General features: G+C 40.1%; 2 protein-coding genes across 4 annotated transcripts in view; one reads left to right on the top strand and one right to left on the bottom strand.

Annotated features, from left to right (window-relative positions):
- Positions 1-11,422, top strand: part of RNF13 (ring finger protein 13) — a 123,041-nt gene extending 111,619 nt beyond the window's left edge. For both annotated transcript variants that reach the window (XM_005675452.3, XM_005675450.2), the window contains 2 exons: positions 9,740-9,820; positions 10,060-11,422. In XM_005675452.3, the coding sequence (XP_005675509.1) occupies positions 9,740-9,820; positions 10,060-10,421 (443 nt within the window). In that variant the 3' untranslated portion in view covers positions 10,422-11,422. The remainder of the gene's footprint in view (positions 1-9,739; positions 9,821-10,059) is intronic.
- Positions 14,321-21,044, bottom strand: PFN2 (profilin 2). Of its 2 annotated transcripts, none has more exons than XM_018049060.1 (3): positions 20,564-21,044; positions 18,265-18,457; positions 14,321-15,679 (listed from the first exon to the last, which is right to left on the bottom strand). In XM_018049060.1, the coding sequence occupies exons 1-3, from the start codon at positions 20,693-20,695 to the stop codon at positions 15,582-15,584; spliced, it is 423 nt and encodes a 140-aa protein (XP_017904549.1). In that variant the 5' UTR covers positions 20,696-21,044; the 3' UTR covers positions 14,321-15,581. The 2 variants fall into 2 exon arrangements, with proteins under 2 accessions (XP_017904549.1, XP_017904547.1); XM_018049058.1 differs by having other exon boundaries at positions 14,321-16,000; positions 20,564-21,041.

Here is a 22,559-nt window from a genome sequence, read left to right as displayed (position 1 = left end):
TGTAAATCTGTAAATCTGTTTCAAAATATCTTGGGTGCAGCTGTAGTTAATCTGCATAATGTAATCAAGTTAGAACCAATAAACACTACTACAGAATGGCTATTTGAAATACAGGAAAAAGTTAGGTTTGGAGGAAAAATAATTACCCAAAATGGAGTCTGGTCAAAGCTAATACTAGTGCCTACGCTTGGATTTAAGTTTCTTGTATGGATTTGTTTATAGTCTGTGCATGTGTGTGCTCAGCTGGCCAGTCGTGTCCAACTCTTGCAACCCAACAGACTGTAGCCCACCAGGCTCCTCTGTCCTTGTAATTTTCCAGGAAAGAATACTGGAGTGGGTTGCCATTTTCTGCTCCAGGGGATCTTTGTGATCCAGGGACCAAATCCATGTCTCTTGCATCAACAGGTGGATTCTTTACCATTGCACCACCTGGGAAGCCTTATGGTCTCTAAGACAATGATTTTTATTCTTACTAATTAATTAATGAAGTAATTCACTAATACATTTCCCCCAAAAGAACTTGCCCACAAAATACTCTTTCCTTCAATAGAGTCATTTGATTGTTTCCTTGTGTTCGACCCTTGATTAAAATTGTAGAATATTGCTACTATTTTGTAGCATCCTTGAAAGATTTGTAATAATATGAAACCACGGAAGACAAGACTAAAAAACAATCTTCATTCCCTGTCCATGTATTGCAATCTGAAAAAAATTCTCTGGTTTATGAATTGGAAACATTTTAATCTCTTTTAAGAGGCTACTTAAGATTATTTCTTAACTCCTTTTACACTGTGAATCAAAGGGGATTATTTAAATGTGAAACTCAAAGACAATAGAGCATAATGGTTCAGACCATGCATGGACTTTGGAGTCTGACAGACCTGGGCTGAAATTCTAGATCATCCATTCATTGGCTGCGTGACCTTGTACAAGTTACCTCTCCACAATCCCTTCATGTGTAAATGTGACTAAAAACCTACCTCATAAGATGGGTGGAGGGATTTAAATCAGGATGTGACAGATGCTTGTAACAGTGCCTGGCACATAGCAACAGCTGGACAAATGGCAGCAATTAGTATGAAAACACAACAACCCCTTAAATAATAACCATAAGTAAATATTAGTGTCATCTGTCTTCAGTCATTAAACATTTATGGTAGAAAAAATAAAAAGCAGCTTAACAGTATGTAACTTTATAAATATGACTCTTGCATTTCCTTCCCAGTAAATGTAAGTTTGAGCCAGTTGTATTTTTGTTTTAGAATATTTTGGTCGTCAAGAAATTTAACATCTAAGGTAAAAAGAGTTATATTTGTTATGCATATTATTGTATTCTAATGGTTTTGACAAAGCATACATGGATGTTAGAAAGAAAAAAAATCCTAATTACTGCAGTTTTTCATAGTTGTAGGTGCAACTATATTTGAAAACATGAAAGGAAGTTAAAATACTTCTGTGGGTTCATCACTCTAATAAGTCATAGTACCAAAACTTGAAGCCCTAAATGAGCTCTTAGGGTTGAGAATATAGTAGAAACATTCAGGTGGCAAGAATACACAGAAGAACTATACAAAAAAGATCTTCATAACCCAGGTAACCATGATGCTGTGATCACTCACCTAGAGCCAGACATTCTGGAATGTGAAGTCAAGTGAGCCTTAGGAAGCATCACTATGAACAAAGCTAGTGGAGGTGATGGAATTCCAGCTGAGCTGTTTCAAATCCTGAAAGATGATGCTGTGAAAATGCTGCACTCAATATGCCAGCAAATTTGGAAAACTCAGCAGTGGCCACAGAACTGGAAAAGGTCAGTTTTCATTCCAATCCCAAAGAAAGGCAATGCCAAAGAATGCTCAAACTGCTGCACAATTGCAGTCATCTCACACTCTAGTAAAGTAATGCTCAAAATTCTCCAAGCCAGGGTTCAACAGTATGTGAACCATGAACTTCAGATATTCAAGCTGGATTTAGAAAAGGCAGAGGAACCAGAGATCAAATTGCCAACATCCGTTAGATCATAGGAAAAGCAACAGAATTCCAGAAAAACCTCTACTGCTTTATTGACTATGCCAAAGCCTTTGACTATGTGGATCACAACAAATTGTGGAAAATTCTGAAAGAGATGGGAATACCAGACCACCTTACCTGCCTCCTGAGAAATCTGCAGGTCAGGAAGCAACAGATAGAACCAGACATGGAACAATGGACTGGTTCCAAATTGAGAAAGGAGTACATCAAGGCTGTATATTGTCACCCTGCTTATATTCAGAGTACATCATGTGAAATGCCAGGCAGGATGAAGCACAAGCTGGAATCAGGATTCCTGGGAGAAATATCAATAACCTAAGATATGCAGATGATACCACCCTTATGGCAGAAAGTGAAGAACTAGAGAGTCTCTTGATGAAAATTAAAGAGGAGAATGAAAAAGCTGGTTTAAACTCAACATTCAGAAAACTAAGATCATGGCATTCAGTCCCATCACTTCATGGCAAATAGATGGGGAACCAATGAAAACAGTGACAGACTTTACTTTCTTGGACTCCAAAACCACTGCAGATGGTGACTGCAGCCATGAAATTAAAAGACGCTTGCTCCTTGGAAGGAAAGTTATGATCAACCTAGACAGCATATTAAAAAGCAGAGACACTACCATCAAGTCAAAGCTATGGTTTTTCCAGTAGTCATGTATGGAGGTGAGAGTTGGACCATAAAGAAAGTTGAGCGTCGGAGAATTGATGCTTTTGAACTGTGGTGTTGGAGAAGACTCTTGAGAGTTCCTTGGACTGCAAGGAGATCAAACCAGTCAGTCTTAAAGGAAATCAGTTCCAAGTATTCATTGGAAGGACTGATGCTGAAGCTACAATACTTTGGCCACCTGATGTGAAGAACTCACTCATTGAAAAAGATTACAGTGTTGGGAAAGATTGAAGGCAGGAGGAGAAGGGGACGACAGAGGATAAGGTTGGATGCCATCACCGTCTCAATGGACATGAGTTTCAACAAGCTCTGAGAGTTGGTGATGGACAGGAAAGCCTGGCGTGCTGTAGTCCATGGGGCTGCAAAGAGTCAAGACATGACTGAGCGACTGAAAAGAACTATTCACGTTTATATTAGGGGAATCTGTAACATTTAGGAAATATAGGAAATATTTGCCTACAAACAAAAAAAGAATTTGGCATTTAGAAGTATTTCATAGACACTTGTAATCAAACCCACAGAAATTAGCAACTTGAGGCTGTGGCACAGGTAAAATGTCTGTAAAGGTTAGTCAGCACTCTCATTCATTTACGATATTGTGGGGACAAGATCATCTTAAATCTTCCTGTCTTGGTGTTCTCCATCTTTGTTGCTTGTTCAGAATGTTTATGCTGAGTAATATTTAAATGTTTAAAATATTGATTTAGCTATTTCTAGCAGAGAAGGCAATATATGCAGCTATATAAGCTTATATATAAGCTTCTCTGCTTAGCTATATAAGCAGAGAAGGCAATGGCAACCCATTCCAGTACTCTTGCCTGGAAAATCCCATAGACGGAGGAGCCTGGTAGGCTGCAGTCCATGGGGTCGCTAGGAGTAGGACATGACTGAGTGACTTCACTTTCACTTTTCACTTTCATGCATTGGAGAAGGAAATGGCAACCCACTCCAGTGTTCTTGCCTGGAGAATCCCAGGGACGGGGGTGCCTTGTGGGCTGCGGTCTCTGGAGTCGCCCAGAGTCGGACACGACTGAAGTGACTTAGCAGCAGCAGCAGCACATAAGGGCTTCTCTGGTAGCTCAGTTGGTAAGGAATCCACTTGCAATACAGTAAACCCAGGTTCAGTTCCTAGGTGGGGAAGATTCCCTGGAGAGGACATGGCAACCCACTCCAGTATTCTTGCCTGGAAAATCCTGAGGACAGAGGAGCCTGGCAGACTATAGTCCATGGGGTTGCCAAGAGTTGAACACGACTTAGCAACTAAACCATCACTAGCACATACAAAATAATAATAGCCTTTTATTAGTTATTTTCTTGCTTTTGAAGCAGCCAACTTCCTTATAAATTTCATTATTCACTATTGTCTTCAAAAATACCTCTTCAGTTGACATTGTGGTTTCCTGAGTTTCCTGCATCAATTTATGCATTTTCTATAACCATAAAGACTGGTTATCACATACCATGTTTCATAGCAAATGAAAAATCCTTATGTTTTCCCTTAATAGTTTCTCAACTAAGCATTTAAGGCGGTCTCCATGGGAGCTGTCTCCCTACCCCATTAGTGTGTGAAGGAGGCAAATCCCTGAGACGTAAAGGGTGAAAAGGTGGGTTTTATATTTGAAGTTTTAAGTTACCAACATTTTTTCTTTGTAGCTTAATCACTGAAGTTTTCTAATGTTTAGAAGGACGAAGATTTTATTTCAGAGATTGAAAAAATGGAGTGTGACATTTTATAGCAGATCACAAAACAGTGGGGCAATATTTAATTTTTAAAACTTTTCTTATATGTATTTATGAAGACATCCTTATTTTTTATTACTATTTAACTGCCTTTGAAGTGAAATCACTCAGTCATGTCTGACTCTTTGCAACCCCATGGACTATAGCCTGCCAGACTCCTCTGTCCATGGAATTCTCCAACGAAGAATACTGGAGTGGGTAGCCTGTCCCTTCTCCAGGGGATCTTCCCAACCTGGGGACTGAACTAGGGTCTCCTGCACTGCAGGTGGATTCTTTACCAGCTGAACTAACTGGGGAGCCCTAACTGTCTTTAATACAACCTTAAAAGTAAATATTTGTTCCTTTGCTCAGGGTTTAAATATAATCAGGAATAATTCTTAAGGAAATCTGGCTTATGAAATATTTTATCCAGTTTGTCTTCTGTTCACATTTCTTAGGAACAGGTATGGAGGAGGGGAAAACAAAAGATAAGATTTATTTATTTAAATTTGCTAGAAGGAGCTGCCATTGTTTCCTTTACTGGCAAAGCAGGGAATGCGTGGCAAGGCATTTTCTTTATAAGAACAGTAATTTTTGATTTGAAGCTCATGGATTCAATGCTGTATCTTCCCTGGACATATTATTTAAAATAGATATTCTTTTCTCATGAAAATGGTATGTGTTTAGCTCTGAACATTCATTCTTTTTGAGGAAACCTATCTAGCTGACTTAAGGTGGACTAGTGTGTTATAAAATTGAACAGTTAAGGTTGGCATCAATTTTTGTATATGACTAGATTATTTCAGGTAAACTTATTTTTTGATTGAGGTCTATTTTATTTACAGTATCATATAACTGTCAGGTGTACAATATAATGACTCTCACTTTTTAAAGGTTATACTCCATGTATAGCTATTTTAAAATACTGGCTATATCCTCTATGCTATACAGTATATTCTTGTAGCTTCTTTATTTTATACCTAGTAGTTTGTACCTGTTAATCCTCTACCCCTTTCACCCCTCCCCTACCCTCTCCCCACTGATAACCATTAGTTTGTTCTGCATAACCATGACTCACTTTTTGTTATATTAGTTTATTTTTTAGATTCTATATACAAGTATATCACACAGTACGTGTCTTTCTCAGATGTAGTTCACTAAGCAGACCTTCCAAGTCCATCCATGTTGTTGCAAATGGCAAAATTTCATTCTTTTTTATAACTGAGTGGTATCTCATTGTGTATATATATACACTATGGAATACATACACACTGTGTGTGTGTATATATATATATATATACACATAATGGAATATATATACTGCATCTCCTTTATCCATCGATCTGTTGATGGACCAGTTGCTTCCTTATCTTGGCTATTGTAAATAATGCTGCTGTGAACATGGGGTGTGCTTTTTGAATTGTTGTTTTGGATGTATACCCAGGAGTGGAACACTGCTGGATCATTTGGTAGGTCTGTTTTTAGTTTGTTGAGGAATCTCTATATTGTCTTCCACAGTGGCTATACCAGCTTACATTCACACCAGCAATGTACAAGGGTTCCCTTTTCTCCCCATCCTTGCCAGTATTTTTGGTTTTTTTGATGATAGCCATTCTAAAAGGTGTGAAGTGATCTTATTGTGGTTTTCATTTGAATTTCTCTTATGTTTAGTGATGTTGATCATCTGTATGTCTTTTTTTGGAAAAATATCTGTTTAGGTCTTACGTTGTTTTGATGTGAGCTGTTTATGTATTTTGGATGTCAACACCTTGTCAGTCAAATCATTTCCAAGTATTTTCTCCCATTCAGTAGTTGTCTTTTCATTTTGTCAACAACTAGTTCATTTTTAAGTCATCTTTAGAAATTACAATTTCTATTACTTTGTTCAAGACTGAAAGAAGGCCAGTGTGACTGAAGTGTGAATAAAAGGGGATAGAGTTGACGTGAGATGACCGATCTGTATATCAGATCATATTCAGCTATATGAAGGCCATGACAAAGAGCTCAGATTTTATTCTGAGTGAGATGGGGGACTGTTTATGTTTTTAAAATATCACTTTGGCTGCTATGGAGAAAAACCATAAGGGCAGGAAAAGAAGGAGGCTTTTTAGTAATCAAGGCTAATGGATTAGTGTAATTGAGGAATCAGAGACCAACTGAAGATGTTTTACAGAAAAAAGTGTATAGGACATGGTGATGTTGAATCTAAGCTCTAAGGGAAAGAGGCATCAAGGACATGCCTAGGCCTGATAATCAGTGGATGCTGCTGCAGTGGCTGCCTTAAGTCTTGTGTGTTTTCTGTTCTGATAGGTCAGTGCCTTTGCCGTATCTGATGACCCAAGGTTTGGGGGAAAAACTAGGGAGAAACAGGTTTAGAGGGGAAAATCAAAGTTTTGTCTACTTACATATTATTATAATGTTCTAGATTGATGAGATTTTAACTGTCGTCTTGAAAATTTTCTGAAACATTTAAATAACAATAACAATCCAGATAGAAGTGTTTCCATATGGTCACACATAACAGACATGAATCTCACCCCTCCTGCAGCTTCTGAACATCTATCCATTAGTGAATTAGCAGTCTTTGAGAAAGCCTGGAGGGGTGTTTATATCAGGTTCTCTCAGCCTTCTCACTATTGGCATTTTATGTGGGAAAATTATTTGAGGGGCTGTTGAGAACATTATGGACTTCCCTGGTGGCTCAGACAGAAAAAATCTTGCCTGCAGTGCAGGAGACCCAGGTTCAATCCCTGGATCGGGAAGATCCCCTGGAGCAGGAAATGGCAACCTAACTCCAGTATTCTTGCCTGGAGAATGCCATGGACAGAGGAGCCTGGTGGACTGCAGTCCATATGGTCGCAAAGAATAGGACATGACTGGGTGACTAACACTCACCTTCGCTACAGCATTATAGGATATTTAATAGTCTCCCTGATCTACTAGATGACAACAGTACCAACTCCCAATTGTGAACACCAAAGATGTCTCCAGATATCACCGAATATCCCTAGGGGCAAGGGAACAAAATTATCCCCTGGTTGAGAACCACTGGTTTATAAGCAATGGAACTTTCTAGCATGGTGCTGACAATAACAAGACTAACAGCTGTTAGCACTTGTTATAGCCCCTTTATCTCATGCTACCAGAATCACTGGACAAATTGGTTAATTTTTAAAATCCACTAAGGTTGAAAATAATTTTCAAAAATATATAAATGCCTTTATCTTTAACTTAAATATAAAACCATTTAATAATTGTTTGATGTTGGGCCATTATCTTGAATATGAATGCACTGGCTGGATTTCTAAGTTGTCATATAATACATTTTCTACCATTTTTAATTTTGTCTTTTAAAACGGGACAGCAATTTGATTGTTTTCCTTTTTGCTTTTTTATTGATATATAACCTTGTCTGTTTTTTAGGTTTCTCACCCATACCACATTTAATCACGTTTTGACTGGAGAAGGGTTGGGGGGAACACTTTTATCAAGTGTCTACCAAACCTAGCTTTCAAATAAAACCGGAAGTCATATACATTCACAGCTCAGGGGCTGCTGAATACTTAAATTACATAATTACCCCAGGTAGAGCCAACAGGTTCACTGACCATTGCCACTAGCTCTCTGCTACTAACAGAATCACGTGGGGATATCAGAGAGCAGATTCCTAGCCACAGCCTTCACAAGCCAGTATGCCTACCAGGTCAGTTTTATCAGGTAGAGACTGGCTAAGAAGTACTGTTTGTGCCAGACACTCTACTTGCATTCTCCTTTAATCCACAACAATCCAAAATCATAGCATGTTAGTATTTTTGTTTTGCCTTTGAGAATACTGAAACATAAAGGTGGCATCTTGCACATGGTTGGTTATGCAGGTAATAAATAAAAGTCAGGATGTGATTTACCATTTCATCACACACACCCATGGGGGTTAATTCTCCACAGAATACTAAAGCTCCCTTCTGGTCCATGATCACAAATTACACCTTTCAATGTTGACCAGTTATCATCAAAGCAAGTACTGTGCCTAGAAAATATGGGCGATCAATAGTAAACCTATCACTTCAAACACTTGAAAGCATCAATTCTGTATGTCTAGCCTAACCCCCGGATAAGCTCAGCTGGTGAGGAATCTGCCTTCAATGCACAAACCCTGGGTCGGGAAGATCCGCTGGATAAGGGAAAGGCTACCCACTCCAGTATTCTGGCTTAGAGAATTCCATGGACTGTGTATAGTCCATGGGGTTGCAAAAGTCAGACATGACTGAGCAACTTTTACTTGCAGGCTAACCCTACTACTACTAATTTCTTATTGCTGTGGTAACAAATTTAAAGCCACAAACTTAGTGGCTTAAAACAACACAAATTTATTGTTTTCGTTTTGTAGGTTTGAAGTCTGACAGGCCTCACTGAGCTAAAATCAAACATTCTTTTCTGACGGCTCTAGTGGGGGAATCCATTTATTTGCCTTTTCCAGCTTCTAGAGGCCACCATGTTCTTTGGCTTATGATCCTCCTCCCCTCCTGTCTTCAAAGCCAGTAATATTGTCTCTCTCTGACATAGTCACATCTCCCCCTCTGACTCTGAACTAGAAAAACATCCTCCTCACACTTTTAGGGACCCTTGTGTACATTGGGCCCACTTGGATAATGCAGGGTAACCTTTCTACCTTAGTAAAATGAGGCTTAGAGCTGTGGTACAGCTTCGGATTGGTTCAGTCCTGTTCAGTTATATTAACTGAATCTGTTTTTAATGGGCATTTTCACAAAGCCGTTAAGACCGAAAGTTTGATTTGTATGAGAAATCAGCATGATTGAATTCCTTATGTATTGGAACTATCCTCAAAGCCCAGGTAAATGGATCTGTGTAATTACAGATTATTATAGATATGTTGGAGTCCTTTAGTATTTTAATAGTTTGAGATAGGTAAAATCAGTCTCACTAAATCTCAAAACAGGTTATAATAGAACCCTGTATTTGTTACAGAATGTATTTGATAAGTGATAGTATAGTAACCACACTCAAGATACTGAACAAAAATTCTCATTAAAACTTTCTATTTAGGACTTCTCCTAAATGTGCTTAAATGACTACACATGTTAAAGGGATTCTTTCAGTTGGAACTGTTATTCTTTTCAGTATGTTATGTTCTTCCACCTGTCTTTCCAGACAACGGCTTTATCCTAACATGCTTCCCGATGTGGTTGCCCTGTGTGTGAGATAGGCAATGACTTTGTCTTTTTTAAAAATAAAGGTCGTAAGTTCAACAGTAAGGAATTAAAAAGGGATCTTTTAATTAACTTTATTATTTCTGTCATAGGAGATGAATATGATGTATGTGCCATTTGTTTGGATGAATATGAAGATGGAGACAAACTCAGAATCCTTCCCTGTTCCCATGGTATGAATGACATACTGCTTTGAATTTATACATAATTTTTACTTAGGTTCAGTATTAGACAGAAAATAGTTACTAGCACATCATAATCCCTTATTAAAGGATGAAGATTTATAAAAATTTACAAATGTTTGTCTCATCCATATATGATGCATACTGATCAGAACATGAATAACCATGGCAGGAGATGATGTTCTCAACAAAAGTGTACTATCTCAAAGATGTGTATTTTGCTTCAACAGCTTATCACTGCAAGTGTGTAGATCCTTGGCTAACTAAGACCAAAAAAACCTGTCCAGTCTGCAAGCAAAAAGTTGTTCCTTCTCAAGGCGATTCAGACTCTGACACAGATAGTAGTCAAGAAGAAAATGAAGTGTCAGAACACACCCCTTTACTCAGACCTTTGGCTTCTGCCAGCACTCAGTCATTTGGGGCTTTGTCGGAATCCCGCTCCCATCAGAACATGACCGAATCTTCAGACTATGAGGAAGATGACAATGATACCGACAGCAGTGATGCAGAAAACGAAATCAGTGAACACAGTGTTGTGGTCCAGCTGCAGCCTAATGGTGAACGGGATTACAACATAGCAAATACTGTCTGACCTTCAGAGGATACTGGGTTACTTCCTTTTCAAGTGTTTATTTAGGCATATAGTTTGATTTTTCTTTTTTGCTCCCTTCAGAGATTTCTGTAGAGATAATTTATTTTTTATTCTACAGGTTAATCAAGATTACTGAAACAGGTTGTTTTGATCTGGTGTATCTGCAGGAGTGTACTTCATTTCACTAATAATAGACTGGTGCTGTAACTCAAGCATCAAATCAACTCTTTTGGAATGAAACAGCCAAAACATCAAAAGATTCCTCAGTATAGCTTGCAATTAAGACCTAGATCACAGTATGCACACATTTCATGTTCTTATACACAGGGTCAGTGCTGTGGCCACCGAGCATGAGCTGAGCCAACTCCCATCTCCATAAAGTTACCTAGAGTTGTTGAGCTGGAATATGCTTGTTCTGGTATTTGCCCAAATTGCCATAATTAGCAAGAGGCGACTATCAGCACCACAGAGAAACTCAAAGCTTTTTCCTTTCTATTGCCAAGTAGTCTTACCCTGATAGGAACAGTCAGTACTAGGGCAGTTTGCAAAATGTTTTTTATTTTTAAGGCTTTTAATACTATAGTGTCATGTATGAACTTCATTATCAGCTGAAGTAATGTCTCTGACTTTACTTACTGAATTTCAGTATCCTTAAGAATTCTGTGTGGTGATCAAAACATAAACAAAATGCTGTATAAAAATACCAAACTTCAGTAATTGTTAATGCTCAGATTATATACCTCTTAATAAAGAGCATCCTATGCTTATTAGCCCTGCTAAACTATGTACAGAGGAAACTGTTCAAGTATTGGATTTGAAAATGTTGCTTATGTTTAACAGAACTAATAATGTATTTAAACAATGTATTATGAAAAGCTAAATTACACATTATTGTTAACTATGTAGAAAATATAGGCTTATTATATATAATCAAAATGCTAAGATTTTATATGGCCTGTACGAAGGGAGTTTGAATGTTAATAAACACGTTTTCCACTCTGTTTGTTCTCCTGTAGTATTACCCACATTAAACTTATTTATGTGCACAGTGTTTTTTAACGTTATAACGATTAAGGTAATTTAGGGCAGATAAACACACATTACCTTAGAATTTTATACAAAGTTAACTGCTCACAAGCAATTAGGGAATCCCCCCAAAACTGCAGACAAGTTGTTCCAACAACAGTGTACATTATGGTACCTTCTTATAATTATGGTACATCTTTACAGTAAACTGCTATACAGTCCCAAGAGGGTAAATAGCCAGATTTATCTGTATTAACATGGGAAATTAATAGTGAACAGAAGCAAAAAAAATGTAACACTATTGAGGGAAATTTCACTATTTGAACTGCTGTAAAAAAAATTCTTATAAGCAACAACAAAAAATGAGTATTTCCACTTAGGAAAATAAAAAATTGAATTCTTCATTATTCTCCCACGCCTACCCCACAGAAATAAAAATAAGACCTGAGAAACAGAATTATCAGTTTACTATGGTAGTTAAAACAGTGCTATGGAATTTGACACACCTGTTTGATCCTAACTTTTCCAAACCTGTCTGGTCATTTGTGTAATTCATTTATCCTAAGGTAGGGTGTAAGGTCCAAACACTGAGCTCAGTGTCCAGAACATAATCGTTTTTATAACTATTTAATAAGATCATACCTAAAATATAATTTTTTAAAGGGAAAAAGTTAATCACTGTTAAGTGTATCAGATATTATATTCCCTCAGCCTTTAATCCACAATTCAAATCAAGGACTTGATTCTTTCAAATTTGTTAGGAATTTTTCTGAGGCAAAATAATTTTCTTTCCAAACTCTATAAACTCTCAGTTGTTACAAATAGGTATACTTAACAGCACTATCTAGGGCTGTTACTAGTTCTAATAGGCACTTGAAATCTTTTATAATTTCTCTATGGTATAATTACACAGCTTTTTTTAAAAGCCCACTGAATAAAATCCCATTTCCACTAAAAAATATCTTCCTAATTTAAAAACCTTCTGATTATAAAAGTATAGTTACCTACCAGAGAAAAATTGTTTTGCCTTCAGAAATCCATATGTAAAATACATTATATACGACACATATTTATCCCATTATATAAAATTCATTGGTGAGCACTGTCTTATGTAATTCTTCAATGACTATTTTATCTTCTGAACATAGTCATTTGTTCGACTCATAACCCTGAAAGTCAAATCTTGTAGTTTTCCAAGTTTAGTTATTCTAAGTAACACTGTGGGAGTGACATTCTGCTATACAAATTTATATAGCTCCACTTCTTTAGGTTAAATTCCTAGAAAAGTACAAAGCAAAGTACATGTATATATTTTCATAAGTGCTTTTCTAAAGAAATTATGGAAAGGGGGCCAATGACTAGTTTCATTCATTATTTTAGTGATAAAGTTGCCATCTAGTGTCTTCTCTGGTGGCTCAGGAGGTAAATAATCCGCCTGCAATGCAGGAGACCTGGGATTCGATCCCTGGGTTGGAAAGATCCCCTGAAGGAGGGCATGGGAACCTACACCCCAGTATTCTTGCCTGGAGAATCCCCCATGGACAGAGTCTGAAAGAGTTGGACACAACTGCGGGATTAAGCAACACAACACAACTACTGCCTTCTCCTCCTTACCCACACCTCTACCACAGACACATCCCCTTACCTGCTCAGAGGTTCGTTCAGGAGGGTTTCCCAAGTCTCCCTACCGACACCTCTACCAGACACATCCCCTTACCTACTCAAAGGTTCGTTCAGTGAGGGTTTCACAAGTCTAGTCACTGCTTTCTAATTAGTTACCCCAAAGTGTAAATTTACATTAATATAAAATCATAAACCATCACAACCCAACCACCAAATTTCCATCTGACCTCTTGTTCCTAACAGGGATCTTAACATGTCAAGAAGTTTTTTTTTTTAACCTTTCTAAGGTGTGCCTATCATAGCAGCCCCAAATCCCACATCTTCCATACCTTTACATTCCTGTATGGCCAAATTCATAACTAACAACACTGTCAAAAAAATTTTAGTTATGCACAGTGTATCTTAAGAGATTAACTTCTATTCCTTAACCCACTCTTTATCAAAGGGTAGCATATAGTCCACTTAAAATGGATCAGACTGACGTAATGATTATTTCTAAAATGACTTCTGGAAACTTCATCTCCAGGGTAGCATTCCAGAGCCCATAATCTGAGTTATAACCAGTCCCCCAGTTTTGCTTAGACCCACCAAGTTTTGAGCTTGGACCTTCCACTTGACTGTTCATGATAATCACTTACCTCAATAGTATTTAAAACATATTTACTAAAATTCAATACATCTCCTAGACCTTATGACCTCTGGGATTAAACTTGGCTATTACATAGTCATAGTCCATAGCCAGAAACTGCCAGACATCCCAATCCCAGTTATCTCTTATGCTGCCTAAGGAATGTCTTCTCTTATGTGAGAGAGTCCCAGCTGACTGACTGCAGCCTGCCAACACAGCCTCCAATCAAGAGAAGTAATATGTATGACAGTTCAATACAGAAGAATCCACAAATGCAGAAACCCTTCATGATACTGGGCCCCTTACGGCTCACTAGATTTTTCATACCAAAACATAAGCAACAAAAAAAAAGTATTTAATTTCTGGTGGATAAATCAATTTTTGCTTCATAAGCCTGAAGATGCACCCAAAATGATAACCCATTTTTAACAGGGCAAACGAAGCTTATTAAAAATAAATTCCTAGGCACTCATTTTCTTTATAATACTGGAGGAAATGGAGTAGGCCACCAGCTGAAGTTTTTGAAAAATTTTATGCTTGCAGCAGAGTATATTCCCATTGTGTCAAAGATCAACTGTAACAGTAAGCTAACAATTTATATAAATAACAGGAGTCTAGAGTATTTGGTTGGAATAAATTTATTTCATCTGTCTGTAAACAAGGTGTTTAATAGTTATGGCATTTTTTTAAATGCATATTAAATCAGATGAGTTAGACTGTATCCCAGATGTAACAAAGTGCAGGGAAAGAAATGGACAAATCAGCAACAAGATTTGTTTTTAAATCTGTACATTATCCACAAGGCCCAAACAATAGAAGCAAATACTAGAATGTCCCTAAAGTAGTGCCATTCGAAAGAAACCTTTAATAGGTCAGTTAAAATCCATCTCACAATAGCAACAGTTCATTTTAACAATAGTATGGCACAGAATACATATGAAAAAAATTCATCACAAGACAGCCAAGTCCACAATAATGCAACTTTATATAAAAACTCAAGCTGCAAATAAAAGTTGGTCCTATGAAGAACAAACTGGACACACTCCAGATGGTTATGTTGGGATACCTAATGTCCATAATGGCAGCCTTTTACAATTTTACTGAAGAGTAGAGCTGGTGTGCAAAGAAAAAGACAGAAACAAAAATCTGAGCTATTGCAATGACGGAATGTCCCTTGGGATTCAATCAGTATGGTTACTATAAGGTCGCGGGAGGAAGTGCATTTTGCTCTTGTTTTGCAGTTGCACTTGTATGTCCTGTGGACACTGTGATAAAAGGTTTGTCTCTACTCAAGTGCAACAACAATACTAAAAGCAAACTACTGCAGCTCTCAGTAGCTCATCAACAAAAGTGATATTAATTGGTTAAATAAACCAGGCACTGCATAAAAGAAGATGGAAGCAAACCAAATACCTATGTGCAAAGGGAGGGGGTGGGAAAAGAGGAGTGAAGGAAAGATGCATGCACTTTTTCCGCCCAACCATGCGCTATGAAAGGAAGACTAGATGAGCTAAGTAAATGCTCAAAGTGCTGAGAGACACTGATCAAATTAGAGATTGTACAACCGGCACCTTGCTTAATATTAACTTATTTTAGTAATCAATATCCCATTAATTGCTAAGACAAAGTGATGCCCAAGTTGGCATGCCCCCTCCCCCCAAATTTCAAGGTATCATGCAAATCATTATTGTGCTGCAATTATGTTGCCAGATAAGGTTGGTTACATACAGTGGTTAACATACAAATGATCCACTGGGCAAACAGGAATTGTGACATTAGAAAATAGGCAAAGAAAAATTAGCTACCATCTATAATCAGGCAGCTCTGTGACCATAATTGGGGTGATGATGAAGACAGTTGCTAGGAAGATGGGGAGAGGCTGCTTACACATCAGACCTCCTCAGGTATAAAGCGAGTTCATATGCTTTCTTGTTAAGTGTGCCTCCGTGGACACCTTCCTTTCCCATGACTATAACCAATGCTGGAGTACACAAGGAAACAAAACAAAAGTGAACAGAATTATTTAAGGGGGGGGGGCAGAAAGAAAGACACCTTTCCCCACCAACAGAGGGATACAAAGGAGACACAGGTTCATACCCCATCACCCTGCATTGCTAATAAAATTTCCAGAATTAAGACTCAAGCTTACAGCTAGGAAAGTTTAAGAGCAATTTTCCCCTAATACTTAACAGTCTGCCTAGCAGCTAGAACCCAGAGTCTCTCAAGTATTTTGCCATTGAGTATGCCTTCTTATTCAATCCGCCTCCATGGACCCCTTCTTTTCCCATTACAAAGACCAAGACTGAAAGAGAAAGAAGAAAAGTGTTTCAAAAGAAGTGTTAATCAAGAGAGTCACATAAGTTTTAGCAGACAGAACCCCGATTAATAAGTTAACATTAAGTCAGTTTTTCATGAACAACGAAGCACTGAAGTCAGTCAGGTCTCCAAAAAGGAGAACTTTCAAACTAGTAATATGCTGAAAACATTTTGACTATTAACTGCATCTTGGAAGTCCAATCAGTGCAGCTGCAGTGCTCTATAACAATATCTTTACACTAGCTAGGGGGAAAAGAGTGTGATTGTTTATCTTTTTTTTTTTTTAAATACTGGAGTATAGCTGATTTACAAATGTTGTGTTAGCTTCATAGAAAAGTGATTGGTTATACACATATATGTTTATTCTTTTTCAGATTTTTTTCCCATTTAGGTTATTAATATTGAGTAGAGTTCCCTCTGTAGATCCGTGTTTACTTTATATATAGTAGTGTGTATTTGTTACTCTCAAACTCATAATTTATCCCTCTTCCCCAACTTTTCCCCTTTGGTAACCGTTAGTTTGTTTTCTAAGTGTGTGAATGTTTGTGTTTTATAAATAAATGCCTTTGTATAATTTTTTTTAAGATTCCACATATAGGTGATTTATATTTGTCTGACTTTTATTACTTAGTATAATCTCTAGGTCCATTCATATTGCTGCAAATGGCATTCCTTTTATGGACATCTATCTTATACAGAGAACAAAAAACTTCTAATTAGCATGACAAATACACATTAGACTGGTCCCCCCAAAATAAATTTTTTAAAACTTACTTATAAAATTCTTCCCAAATTTAACTGCTTAAGTACAAACTGTTAAGTCTTACCAGTGAAGCTAAATGTGTATTACTTCCAGAGAAAAACCAAGACTGAATTTTAAATAGCATTTTCAGTGCCATTCAGAAGAGCCCAAATGAAAAGTTCTGAAGGTCTGTGCTTACTGATATCCTCACTGTTAGCTTTGTTTTTAATTGAGTATAAAACCCTAAAATAAATTTATTATTTCCAACAACAGGTTTTTCCATGATATAGTTCAAAGGTCTATCCTCAAAATATGTGTATGTGTATATCAGATTTTATATTTATTGCCACTAGATGTCAGTAGTGCAGTGTGGCACAAAAACATTCTGGTTTTATGTCACATGGTTGATGCTTCTTTTTAGTATATTTATCTGAGCTCAGCTATTTTTTTGAGATTTATCTCCTATTTCACAGCCATCTAATTTTCCTACAGAGAAATACTCATACGTAGCAATGCACAGCAGAACAGGAGGAACCTTTAGGACAGTCCTGGGAGTTGGCAGGCCCACTGCAGCTCACAGTAGCTTCAAGTTTCTTCACATGGTAGATTTGGTCTTAACATTACATGGGCCAAATCTGCTCTATTAGGCTACACCAGCCTTCTTGATTTACAAAACATTTTCACAGGTTAACACATTTAAATGTATTTTTAAACCAATTAGATGTCATAATAAATCTCAATTTTTAAAGTTTCTTTCAAAAACGCAGTGAGACTTATTTAGTACAGTAAGAATTTCTGCAATGTTGATGATAGGAAACACAAGAAGTTCTGGATCAGTATATAAATGAAATATAATTTCCTATTTTTCAAATAAATCAGGCACATATAGTCTTTCAAAATATTTCATAAGTGCAAAACTTACTCCAAAGCCCTCATTCTAATTATTTCTCTCTTCTCCAGCAATGTTTCTGATAGAAATGGAAGCCAATAGAAATTTTTCATTTTTTATGCTGAATAGTGAATGACTAAAATGTGAGCAAGAAAGAAAAGGAAGACATTCAAAAGTCAAAAACCCAGAGGGACTAAAATAACCAATTTGAATGATTTAACAATCTGAATAATTAGCAGTTGAGGAACAAAGTGATTTTATTTTTTAACTTTTTATTTTAAAGTATAGTTGATTAACAATGTTAATTTCAAGTGTAAAGTGGTTCAGTTATACATACAGAAGAGACAAATTTAGATTTTCAGTTGACTAAAGCTGGAACTGAAGAGCTGATATTAATATTCTATTTTCAGCATAAAGTCAGGATCTCAGAGGTGAGGCTGTATATGCAGCTGCTGTAGAGCAAATGAATCTAAAGCAGTGCCTCCTTCAGTGCTCGGCAGTTCACAAAAACCACCTTAATAGCCATTATGGACTAACACTTTATTCAAAATGTTAAAGAAACTGCTTAATAAGTTGTAATGTGACTTGCAACTATTAACCAAAAGGGTACCGTACTCACCTCTACCAGCTCTGCCGACGGCAACGTTGTATGTTGGCTCCCCACCTTGACTCTTTGTCCGGATGTCCATTGTGCAGTCACCATCCACGTATAGGCTATCTCTGATCACTGAGCACTTCTTTGCACCAAGAGTCAAACCATTGGTAAAGAAACCTTCCCGGTCTTTTCCTACAATCATATCTATTTCTACTGGCTGCCCCCGCCCCCAACCACAAAAAAAAGAGAGAGAGAGAGAGAAAACAAAACAAAAAGTTTTAGTTAATTTCTTGTCCTGGTATAACAGGAAAAGTGTCAAATTTGTACTACCACTACAAGACATCCACATTTCATTAATGTAAAACCAAGTTTCAGTCGTTTCTAAAAAATTACTTAATCTTACCGGATGACATTTTATATCAGTTAATTAGATTTCACAGTTTAGAGAGTGGTCTGTTAACTAAGCCCAGTCTATGCAAATAATCTCCAGTTAGTAGATGACACTAGATAAACTACAAACTTAAGAGTTATTTATAAACTTGTTTCAAGTCAGGTGGTACCCGAAGTGCTTATGTAATGGTAAAGATTCACCCAGAAACTTTCAACAAAATCTTATCTATCACAATCACGTAACAGTCTTGTCATATCAAACTTAAAGTTGTTTGAAAGTCTCCTGGAACAAAGTCCATGCTTGGCAGATCTGTTTACATCTACTCTGCTTCAAATAGCTTGACATACCCCCCCTAATATGAACTTCAAGCCCTGAATCTCAGCGCATCCCCAAATTCATATTTCCCTCCTCTTTTATTTTCGCTGCTACTCCCTCTCCAACTTTCCTTCCCCTCCCTCCTAAGTAATCAGTTTTCTTTCTGGGAAAATGCAAAGAGGATTCTGTCTGTAGCACTGCAATAAGCAACCATAAAAGAATAGAGAAAATGGAGGGAGAGTGGGAAAGAAACTGAGGTAGCGACCAGAACCGGAAAGGAGAAAACGTGCATTCTAACATTCCATGAATAAGAAGGAAGGCGTCGCCCCCATCAGAACTGCAGAGTCATAGCAGGCCCCAGCCATTTCCAAGCACACTCCCGCAATCTTCCCAGCCAGACAGCGGGAACTCACACACAAAGACAAGAGGACTGCAGGAAAAAAGTTGATCGCCAGACGGCAATTCTCTGTAAGAATTGTAGTCCACTGCGGCAACAGAGAGCCGGAAAGTACCTGGATCAGGGGTTCTACACAGTTAGACCTTAAACCATGTTAAGCAGTACAAGAATAATTAGTAGCACCCATAGTAAGGGGCCTGAATTTTGGCATTTGATAGGAAGGGGGCGTGAAGCTTAGGAAATTAAGAGAATGGTCCTGTATTTGATATAATGTCACCATTTTAGACCCTTGTGCAGAAAGAGGCAAAACAATAAAGCAGCACTGGAGGGCTTATTGACAGTTATTCCCCAAACATGTGGCAACCGAGTCAAACCACCAAGTCACAAGAAAATCAGGCACCGGGAAGCATTAATCTGCATTAGTTCCCTTACGAAGATCACTAAAGAGGGAGGGACTTGGAGAAGTGAACATCCCCTCGGTCTTCGCAGACTATTGAAAGCCCCAAGTACCCCCTTTTTTTAGAACTCTGTTGCGTAATTGGGGATAACGGTATATCGATGAATCTCCATAGGAAAGAAATCAATGGCAGATCGCCATCTTGGAGAATTAAAAAAAAAAAAAATCCTATGGAGCCAGAGATTCATGAATCCACCTACGTTGTCTGCGTTCATTTCTCGCAAGCCCAAGAGGCCTGGACACCGGCAAATCTACGCCAAGTGGCCGCGAGGATCCTGGGGGCCGGGCAGCCGCCGCCTCCCACAGCTCGCGGCGCGGCTGGCGCGCCGTCACCGGAGGAGCTAGGGGCGGCTCGACCACCCGAGGACCCGCGCCCCAGCCCGGCTCCTCCGGTCCCCGCTTCCACCCGGGAATGTACAAAGCAAACCTCAGGGCTTCCAGGGGACCCCGGGGCGGGGGCGAGAAAAGGGAAAAGGCCCCCCACCCACGAACCGGTGCGTGCCCCCTCCCCCAGCCTCATCCGGACAAGCTGTGGGAACGCCGGCGAGCCCGGACGCCGCCCCCGCCACTCAGCGCAGCCCCGGCGAGGGGGCGTCCCCGGGCCTCGGCCTCTCCGCCCGCCCGGTAGCCGCATCCTCGGCGCCCGCCGCTCCTCACACCTGCCGGCGCGGCCCTGCCCGAGTCCGGCCCCGCGCTGCGGCGCCCCCACGGCCGGCCCCGCATGGGTCCGGGGCCGGGAACCCAGGTCCCCGCCGGTCCTCACCGTAATGCTCTGGAAGACGCCCCCGGCCGTGGCTGCCCAGACGTATTTGGCGTCGCAGTAGCCGACAATGGCGGCCTCCTGGCAGCAGCCATCGCACATCAGGTTATCCACGTAGCTCTGCCAACCGGCCATCTTCGAGCCCTTCGCACTGCAGCGGGGACGGCAAGGAGCAGCAGGCGCAGCGGCGGCGACGGCGGCGGTCGCGGGCGGCGGCGGCGCGGGGGGGAGGCGGGGCGGGGGCGGAGAGGAGGCGGCTCTGCGCAAGCACCGACCGCCCCCCTCCCCGAGGAGCTGCGGAGGGAGGACGCGGGGACGGCGGTGAGGGACAAGCCGCGGAGCGCGCCCGGCCCGGCCGCCCTCCCGCCCGCGACCGCGGGGCTGATTAACTAGCGGCGGCAGGCTGCGGAGCGGCAGTGCGGCGACGGCGCTGGAGACTACTCCTCACCGTGGCTCCCTTAGCTCTCCGCCGTTCCGGCGAGGCGTGCGCGCGCGCGTGCGTGCGATCCTTCCGCGGCGCCCTGACTCTGAGGGTCCCGAGAAGGGAGGGGGAGACTGAGCGGGGGCGCGGCCGCGGAGGGATACTGCCCGGGGCAATCACGGCGCCACGTGCGGCCGGCGAGGTCTGAGTGAGGCGGGTTGCGGAGGGTGGCTGAGTCTCGGACCCCGGGCCTACGGAGAGGGCGTCTCTCTAGTCGCACTCAGTACCCCTGGGACGGCGGCGTCTGGGGAGCCTCGGAGTCCCCGCGTCCGGGCGGTGAAACGCCTCGGTCCTGCGGTCGGCGGCTCGGGATGCGGAATCTTGCGCCTCGGTGTCGGATTGCAGAGTTGCCCTGGTGACGGGATGCGGAGCATTAACTCCTCTTTGTGGTCCCGGCGGGCGGGTAGCAGAGTCGGCCACTGTCATCTTAGGCATCCTCAGTGGGACCCTCTTCTCTGGACCTCTCGGCCACAAAGGCTACCAGGCGGGCGCGCTCCAGCAATCTGAAATCAGAGTGGCATTCTTGGCTTTCAGGAACATTTCTGAGCTTTGCTGGTCTTTCATTGTTGCTTCATTTGGGTACCAAAGGCCTCTCATTGTGTGGGTTCCTTGATAGGAAGATCCTCTCTTCCCCTGTCTTAAAGCGGCTAAATTGCTCGTAAATTCCGAAGGAAACAAATAGCGAGCAATGTAAAACTACTGGTTGGTAACTGGGAATATTACTGGTGGGTCGAAGAAATCTGAATATATAAAGAATTTAAAAATCTAAGAACGGGTTCGTTGTATGAACATGTTAGTATTTCTACTCTCAAAAGCTAAACTAATTTCGGGACCCAGATCGGAGAATGGCTTGTATTTAGGTGGTAAAACATGGGTAGAGTCCCTGTGAATATTGCGTGGTCTTTAGTAACCGCTGGGCGTTATGACTTGCAAAGGATTAGGAGACGTCCCACAATTTCGATTTTAAATGAGCTAAACGATCTGTCAGTGAAGGGAAGAGAGCGTCTCAAAGCGTTTTTGAAAAAGTTGATTTTCAATTTTAAAGTTATCATGTAAGGTCACAATTAGTGACAAGGAGGATTCCACAGATGTTGCTCAGGAAAGAAGATAAAAACGTTGCTACGTAATCTAATTGCTCCTGACGTTTTGTATTTTTTCTGATGTTTGCTTTGAAATGTACAACTCTTACGGCAAGGAGGGGAAATCGCAGTAAGGAACTCCCAAGTCAGGCTCCTATCAGATTGAGATAATGTATTCTCTCAGGTTCTGATGATGCATAGAACCTCTGTGCTATAAAATGTGCACCAAACTTGTTTCATTTTTGCAGATGTGCCGCCCACCTGAGTTAGTCACACTTACTCATTCTTGTTTACTACTTTTTGTGTGTGTGTGGTGGTCGTTGATGGTTTTAACCCTTCAGTTTTACCAGTTTATCAGCCTCAAAGTTAATGATACACTGTGCTCATAGCACAGTGCCAATGTAAGAATTCATTAAGCTGGACACTTATTTGTGCTCTT

Source organism: Capra hircus, chromosome 1, assembly GCF_001704415.2.
Source record: "Capra hircus breed San Clemente chromosome 1, ASM170441v1, whole genome shotgun sequence".
Lineage (NCBI taxonomy): Eukaryota > Metazoa > Chordata > Mammalia > Artiodactyla > Bovidae > Capra > Capra hircus.
Note: the sequence above shows the minus strand (reverse complement) of the source record. Positions and strands in the feature narration are given on the sequence as shown.